Here is an 8387-nt window from a genome sequence, read left to right as displayed (position 1 = left end):
AAAAAAAAGAATGTATTTAAATTTTTTATTACAGAGGCTGGAGAGATGGCTCAGCGGTTAAAAACACTGACTACTCTTTCAGAGATCCTGAGTGAATTCAATTCCCAGCAAACTCATGGTGGCTCACAACCATCTGTAATGGGATCTGATGCCCTCTTCTGGTGTGTCTGAAGACAGCTACAGTGTACTCATATACATAAAATAAATAAATAAATCTTAACAAAAATTGAATGACTTCTTTTTAAACTATGTGTTTGTGTGCATGTGTGTGAGCATGTACCACTGCACTGGAGTGGTTTGTCAGAAGACAAAGGTGCAGGACCTGGCTCTCCACTTTTACTATGTGGAGTCTGGGGTCAAAGTCAGGTCACCAGGCTTGATTTCAAGCCCCTCTATCTGCTGAGGTTTTTTTTTTTTTGGTTTTGGAGACTGGGTCTCTATGTACCCCAAACTTACCAGTCTCATAGACTGGTCTGCTTTGGTCTTCTCAGTGTTTCATGCTACTAGGTTAAGGGAAGAGTTCGTTTTTGTTTTTGTTTTTGGTGTGTGCCTGTGTGTGTGTGTGTGTGTGTGTGTGTTTCCCCTTTATTGCTGGAATTGAACCCAAGGTCTCAGGAACTCTTAAAAAGCATTCTACTACAAAGGCACATTCCAAGTGAGGCCAAGGATTGTATCTGTCTATACTAAGAATGTGAGTGCCTGGAATAGGCTAGGTTTAGGTAAATAATGAAAGACTAACTGAATGAAGAAGGTACTCATTCTTTTACTGTTTTTTGGTTTTAATCTTTGTTTCTTTTTTCTTTTTTTCTAACGCCAAGGATTAAATTCAGGGTCTTGTATAAGATAGGTAAATTCTCTAACACTGAACTACACCCCTCCCCGCAAAGGTGCTTCGACAAAGCACACTTACATGCCCTGAAGACCAAATGGGTGGCCCTTCGTTGAGGTCACCAGATTGCCTCCCTTCTGAAAGTATGTATTGGTGAACTCCCTTGGCCATTTCCTCAGGAGCACCAAGCCACAGCGTTCTGCTCTGCCCCAGCTCCCACACCTTGCCCAGTCACCCCAGTTCTGCTATGCTAGGAATGTTACTAGGGAAGAGTAACCCCGTGACTCAGAGGACACCTCAGGACTGAGTAAGAGCTGGGGCAGAGAGACAGGGAAGGCTACCTGCTTCCTAAACAGTCCAAGCTCTCCTTTTGGTTACATTTATCCCTGAGATAAAGGTATGCTATATTTTGCCTATCGCCCAGGCTCTTCCCGAAATCAAGATTTTTTTTTTTGGTGGGGGTGGGGAGAAAAAGTGAAGAAAACTCAAGGGAACAAGTTAAGGGATCTTAACTATCTGTGGAACTGGAACCTCAGACATGTGCCACCATACCCAAATGTTTAAAGATAATTTATTATTATCGTTATTATTATTGTTTTGAGACAAGCTCTCACCATGTAACTCTGGTTGTCTGGTTGTCCTGGAACTGGCTAGGCAGACCACACTGGCCTTGAACTCACAAAATCAGCCTGCCTCTACCTCCTAAATTCTGGAATTAAAGGCATGGGCTACCCGCCATTCCTGAATCCATGACATCTCAATTCCAACATTTAGTTTCACTTTTTGAATTTCACCTTCATCCATTCATATATTTAGGAGACATATTTAGGGACGTCAACCTGTGCCAAATATAGTCTACATTCTTGAGCCGTAAAAATGAAAAGCCATCATCTTTGCTCTAAAAAGTAGTCTTATGAAGGAGTAACACACAGAAGCAGGTGGGGCTGTGACATTGACCATTTCCTGGGAGATGTAGAGACAAAGGTCCCTAGGAAGCTTAAGATATGTTTTTTTTTTTCTTTCAGAACTGAAATACAAATTATAGGGAGATAATTCTGGTTTTAACTGGCTTAGTCATTTAGGTCCTTTCTGCCTAGTTACAATTTCAGAGTCCGAAATAGCTTTAATCTTTACCTCAGCTGATTTTTAGAGCACCTTAGGAAATAGAATCTACTGAGTTTACACTTTTCTCTTATCCCATCTCACGGACCTAGGCATAGCTTTGTCTCTTTATCCGATGAGTTCCCAGGCAACTGAACACCTTTTCTGGAAATATAGACAGTTTATTCAACAGTATTTACTAAGTATCTGTGAGAGACAACTTCACCTGTGAGTGAATTGCATTGTCTGACTCCAGTAATAGTCAGCCAGGCGAAGGCTTCAGGTACACCACAACATACAAGACTTCAGTGCTCCCGAGTCAAAATGCTGTTGAATTAGCAGTGCTAATTCTATCAAATGAAGTTTGTCAATCTTTAGTACCCAAGGGAGCATAAAGAATCCAGCAGATGGCAGTAAGGAAACAACTATTTTAGGTCCTGAAGGCAGAGGAAGAAATCCGAGGTTAAGGAATGGGAGATATTTGGGTTCCCTTTGGAGGGACATTTGGACAGGTGCCCAGGCCACCTTAGAGCCAATAAGCTGGAGATTTTTTTCCCATGCCTTTTATTTATTCATTTCACAATTTTTGAGTGATTACCTTGTACAAAAATGTGACAGGAGGTAAACATACAACTTTAGCACAGTCTTTGCTTTTCAGAAGCTCTTGGTCAGAAGGGATTTCCCTAGGCTTCCCATAATGTTCTCAGCTGCTAAGGTTCTTCGTAAAAACTGGGCAGAGTTCATGACGACTAGGCTAGAGTAGAATCCCTCTGTATTTCCATGCCCTTTGGAGTATAGATAATTAGCAAATGAACGCTAAGGAGGACTTTGGATGGGGGGAGGTTATTTAATAGTCTGTAGTCTTTTTGACAGGTCTTTTAAACTTTGCTTTTTATGTATTTTTCTTACTTTTCTTCTTATATTGTTGACAAATCCTCATTGCCTTATTTATCAAATATTTACATTTAATAAACTCTGTCGCTGTTTGAAGTAAACAAAATATCTATTTTTATGTCTTTAGAAGGAAGGTCCCACAAGCCCGCCCTTTAAACAGTAAAGGCTGGAAGAATTCTTGATGGTTGTGATGTTTTGTAGTGCACAAGAGCTTAGCATTTCGAACTTGACACGAGAGCTGCGCTCCGAGTGCTTTCCAGGACTGTCATTTGAGGCGCTCAGTCCATCCCGGTCCAGCTGATTCTCAACAAGAGTTCGTAGCAACACGATCAAAGATACGAACCTATATTGGCCTACTGAGCCACCGTGACACACGGTCTTCCGTCCGTGGATTCCTTGGGGTGTGACGTGAGTCTGTCACGTGATCTGGAGTCCCCTCTGATTGGCTTCTCTTTTCTCCGGCTGGATAGACGAGCGCCGAGAAGGTGTGGCGCATGCGCAATACCGGGGTTTCCTTGGCCGCCCACCCTGAGCGGAGCGGTGGAGTTGGGGATAAACAGGCAGTGGCTGGGGAGGTGCGGGAGGGGGGCAGTCGCTTTGGGGGGACCTCAGGTGTCTAGGTTTTCCTTTAGGTTTGTTCTGTCCGAGACGCGGGACTCCCCGGGCCCGGCTCGAGTGTTCCTGTGTAGTGAGAGAAGGTAGCTTTGGCGGAGAGCAGTTCAAGTTGCTAGGAAGGTGCGGGACTGCAGCTCTCCCCCATGCCGGGCAAGTGGTGCGGTCCTGAGCTTGTCCTGGAGCCTGAACAACGCCTGCGAGAAGCCCGCCGAACGCGGGTTCTGTGAAGAGACGTGGGGAAGATTCGATTCCGAGAAAAGGAAAAGCCGGATTGAAAGGGAGCGAAGCCGCTGAGGGGGAGGGGGCTGCCAAGATGGCGTCCGCCTCCTCAGGGCCAGCGGCGGCCGGGTTTTCATCCCTTGATGCCGGGGTCCCTGCCGGTACCGCAGGTGAGTCGGGTGGGACGCGGGCAGCCGGCTGGGAGGACTGTGAAATGGGAACAAGACCGAGTCCTGGGAGGGGACCTGTAGCTGAGGATGTCAGAGGGGTTGCCCCTAAGGGAGGACAGGACCGGACTTTGAAGTAGTAGACAATTCTATTACTACAGGAGTCTGGGGGAAAGGATGGATGTCACTGAGAAAAGGGAAGCTGACGAAAACTCACAGTGTCTTAGAGGCGACTGCGTTGAGAACTTTGAGGAGGAAAGATGGAGGTTGAGGGTTAAGTGAGAAACGACAAAAACAGGAGTGGAGAAACGAATCGGTGGAGGCTGAGGATACAGCTTAGTAGTGGAGGTCTCGTCTAGCATGCATCAGAATCTGGGCTTAATAAGACAAAATAGCGTAAGCGGAGTATTCGTAGATAGAGGGAATTTCTTGGTGTAAGGTAGATACCAAAGTGATTGTGAAAATAATAGATCAAAATGTTGAGGGGACTATGGAACTTAAAAGTACTGAAGAGTCATGGGAATTGTGGATTTTATTGGGAGTAAGTTCCTGGAGTGGCTTTCCGCTCAGACTCCCCCTTCCCACCCACCCCCACCCCCGTGCGTCATTTCTCCTCTCATCTCTTGTCAGCAGCAGCAGCAGCCAGCCACATGCGTACTTTCTCAAATTAACTCTTTAGGTGATTCCTATCTTTAGGCTGTACAACTATGGAAAGGAATGGGGAGTTGCGTTGTTTTGTATTTTGATTACAGGCACTTCTTATGTCTTCCTGACCGGCCCTAGTGCTGGGCTCATAGGAGGGTACTATAGCCAGCACAGAGGGGAAACATTGGAAACATCTAAAGGATGAGGAGGGAGGTCAAGGTCAAAAGACCCTAAAAGAGGGAGGATAGATGAAATGAAGCCTTGACTTGTAGAAGAGCCGGGGTTAGGCCTGTGGTTAGTTAGGCTTCATAAAGATGGGGAGGGGGTGTGTGTGACTTGAGAGCTATGGGAGGATGTTGCATAATAGGATAGGGGCTGGAGGAGTGCCTAGGATGATGAGGGACGAAATCCTGAGGAACTGGGCAACATGGAGAGTCAGAGTGGTTAGAGATCAGTGGGGATTGAGGGCTGGAGAGGCCTGCAGAGGAAAGCCACAGATTGTCTGGAGGCGGGGAAATGTGTATGGGGGTGAATCAGAGGCTGTTCCAGAGGAATGCTGGGTGTTCCTCAGTAACTGTTGCCTGAGAAGCTGCTGGGTATGAGATGCTTTTTTTTTTTTTTTCTGTGATTTTTGTCCTTGCCATTTTCAGTAGACTTGTGTTTCCCCTTAAACATAGTCATAGATCCCTTCTTCGCAAGCTGCGTTTTAATTTATGTGCCTCTATTTTTAGTTTCTTGAGGAGGTGACTCTGCCTTTCCTTTAAAAGCATTAGAGATCCATAACAACCCTTGTTTCTCTCTAAATGTGAAAAAGGATAATATTTATAAAAGTGACAGGTTTTTGTTTTCAGTTTTACTTATTGAATTACTGTGTGAGTGCGTATTAGAAGAGTGTGTGTCAGGGGCTGGTTCTCTCCCTCCCACCTTTATGAGAGTTCTGGTTATTGCACTCTGGTCATCCGGCTTAGATGGCAAACACTTACCAAGCTGAACCATCCCTCCCACACAGGTCACTTTTCTCTTTTTCTTTTTTTGGGTTTTTTCAAGACAGGGTTTCTCTATGTAGCCCTGGCTGTTCTGGAACTCACTCTGTACACCAGGCTAGCCTCGAACTCAGAAATCCACCTGCCTCTGCTTCCCAAGTGCTGGGATTAAAGATATGTGCCACCACTGCCCAACTTTTTTTCTTTTTTTTTAAATAATTTTTTTTTAAAGACGATTTCTTATTTGAAGACTTCTAGTAGAAGCCAAGCATTTCCCCACCCCCTCCCCAAGGGTTTCTCTGTGTAGCCCTGACTATCCTGGAACTTGATCTGAAGACCAGGCTGGCCTCGAACTCAGATCTGACTGCTTCTTGAGTGCTGGGGCTAAAGGTGTTTGCCACAATGCCTGGCTTCCAATCATTCTTGTGAGTGTTATTTAAGCAAGCCTCCACCTATCATTTCAGGTAGTATCTCTGCTAGAAAGCAAGTTAAAAAAATACTTTTCTTCCCCTCCTTTTTAAAAAAGATGTTTTTAGACGACATGTGCCTTTAAACTCAGCATATAGGTAACGCGGGAAGGAGAGTCTTTGTGAGACTGTGGCCACCCTAGTCTATGTTGCAAGCTCCAGGATAGCCAGGAGTATGGAAAGAGATCTTGTCTCAAAAACAACAACCACAACAATTTTTAGCTCTGTGATCTCTGTGTTCAGAGGCCAGAAGAGAGACTTTGCCTCCCCTGGAATTGGAATTTGGTACAGTGTGAGCCACCTGACAAGGATCCTTTAGAAAAGAACAAACACTCTTTTTGCTTTTATTTTGAGACAGGGTCTCATGTAGCCCTGGCTATCCTGGAACTTAATCTGTAGATCACGCTGGTTTCGAACTCACAGAGATCTACCTGCTACCTCCCGAGTGCTGGTATCAAAAGCGTGCCTCAAAAACTCCATATAGTAGATATGATCTCTTTAGCTTTCTGTTTATCTTGTAAGTGCTAGAATTATAGGCCTGTTCCTCTGTACCTTGCTTAGATTGCTTTTAATAACATTTTTTCTTTTTCTTTTCTTTCCCTTCTCTCTCTCTCTCTCTCTCTCTCTCTCTCTCTCTCTCTCTCTCTCTCTCTTGTTGTTGTTTTTGAGACAGGGTCTCTTAATATAGTTCTGGCTGTATAGAGCAGGAACTCACTGTATAGAGCAGGCTGGCTGCAAACTCATGAGATCCTCCTGCCTCTGCCTCTCAAGTGCTAGGATCACAGGTGTGCCTCACTACACTGGGGAAACCATAAGTTCAAAAGGAGACAGGGTTTCTCTGTGTAGACCAAACTGGTCTTTAACTCAGCAATCCCACTGCCTCTGCTTCACTAATGCTAGGATTAAGGCATGTGCCATTATGGTCTATCCAAACCATAAGCTCTTAAGTGATATTTTCCTTTAGAGAAGTTATCAAGTTTGAATCTGGAGGCAGTTAACATGAATTAATCGTCTTACAGAGGTTTGTGCTTGTTCATATGATTTGGTTGTTAAAGGTGATATAGTTTGACACCTGGGTTCTGCTATTTGCTGTATAAAGAAAATGTAGTCCTTCCTTTGTTACTTTTCATCTTCATTATTTGGACAGTGGGACCACCTCATGAAATCAGGTCTGATGAGGCGCTGTTGTCAGCGACCGCTTGTTTAGGGTTCAGAGACCCTGGCTTCCTGTCCTTGACGATCAAGTAACTAAGTTGAGTTTTTACTGGAAATGAGAGCCAAGAGTTTGTGTTTTTGAGGGTATGTTTGTTGTTATTTTGAGGCAGGGTCTGACAATGCTGTTTTGGCTGGCTTAGAAGTCTTTCTGTGTAGACCATGCTATTCTGGAACTCAGAGGTCCATCTACTGCCTAAGTGCTGGGACTAAATGTGTATGTCATCACACCCAGGTGTTTGGAGTCTTGATTTGAAATTAGAGCAAAGATTAGAAAGAGAGTTGAATGCCAAGATGTGTGCTGCTTCCCTGAAATAAGAACTGTGTGATTAAAATCACATTTGCGTCCCTGAAGGAAAAGCACCTGAAACCTTAGATGCCCCTGCACTCTAGTCACTTCTGCTCCTCCCAAGCACAGTTTGCCAATAGTCACTCCTCATCTATTGGTTTGTATCAGAAGCACAAATGATTTGGGAGTAACCTTCTAGCTCCTGTACTGACCCTCTGCCTACCTAGCTGTCTCTTTGTTGTTCCTTTTGTTTGTTTGTTTGTCTGTTTGGTTTTGAAACAGGGTTTCTCTGTATAACCCTGGCTGTCTCACAATGTAGATAAGCCTGGCCTCAAACTCAAAACCTGCCTGCCTCTCTGTCTTCCAAATGGTGAGTTTAAAGGTGTGTGCCACCACTGCAGGGCACCTAGCTGTTTTGAGAGGTTTGCAGTGTAGCTCTGACCTGTCTGGTCTTACACTTGGGGTTCTCCTGGTTCCTTGTTTGCTTTGTTCTGTTGGTTTTTTGTCTTTTTTAACCATCATGGGCTGCCACATGGGGTTCATCAGACCTTCCTCCTCCTGTTTTGTTTTGTTTTGTTTTTTTTTTTTCGAAACAGGGTTTCTTTGTGTATCCCTGGCTGTCCTGGAACTCACTCTGGACAATGCTGATCTTGAACTCAGAGATTTGCCTGCCTCTGCCTCTGAGTGCTGGGATTAAAAGTATGTGCTACCACCTCCTGGCCTTCCTTCTGCTTTTTTATATTTTAAAACAACTTTGAGAGTGTATGAATGTACACCTATGTATGTATATGCCTGTAGGTGGAAGCTAAAGGACACCTTATAGGAATTAGTTTTTCTCCTTCCATCTTGTGGGTCCTCAGACTTCCTATGTTAATTGGTGGCAACGCCGCCTTTATTCACTGATCCACTGAGCTGCCTGCCAACCTAATCCCCCTACCTCTTTCTTTCTTTCTTTTTTTTTTTTTT

At 44.5% G+C, this 8387-nt stretch overlaps 2 protein-coding genes across 4 annotated transcripts in view; one reads left to right on the top strand and one right to left on the bottom strand.

Moving 5' to 3' along the window:
• Vps72 (vacuolar protein sorting 72 homolog) overlaps positions 1-4060 on the bottom strand; it is a 17047-nt gene extending 12987 nt beyond the window's left edge. Inside the window, exon 1 of the mRNA XM_021195374.1 lies at positions 4055-4060. The gene's annotated coding sequence lies outside the window, so the exon portion shown is untranslated. The remainder of the gene's footprint in view (positions 1-4054) is intronic.
• Pip5k1a (phosphatidylinositol-4-phosphate 5-kinase type 1 alpha) overlaps positions 3416-8387 on the top strand; it is a 42824-nt gene continuing 37852 nt past the window's right edge. For all 3 annotated transcript variants that reach the window (XM_029537498.1, XM_029537500.1, XM_029537499.1), the window contains exon 1: positions 3416-3828. In XM_029537498.1, coding sequence (XP_029393358.1) covers positions 3753-3828 — 76 coding nt within the window. In that variant the 5' untranslated portion in view covers positions 3416-3752. The remainder of the gene's footprint in view (positions 3829-8387) is intronic.

This window comes from Mus pahari, chromosome 4 (genome assembly GCF_900095145.1).
Source record: "Mus pahari chromosome 4, PAHARI_EIJ_v1.1, whole genome shotgun sequence".
NCBI classification, from domain to species: Eukaryota; Metazoa; Chordata; class Mammalia; order Rodentia; family Muridae; genus Mus; species Mus pahari.
This window is presented reverse-complemented; position numbering and strand designations above follow the sequence as displayed.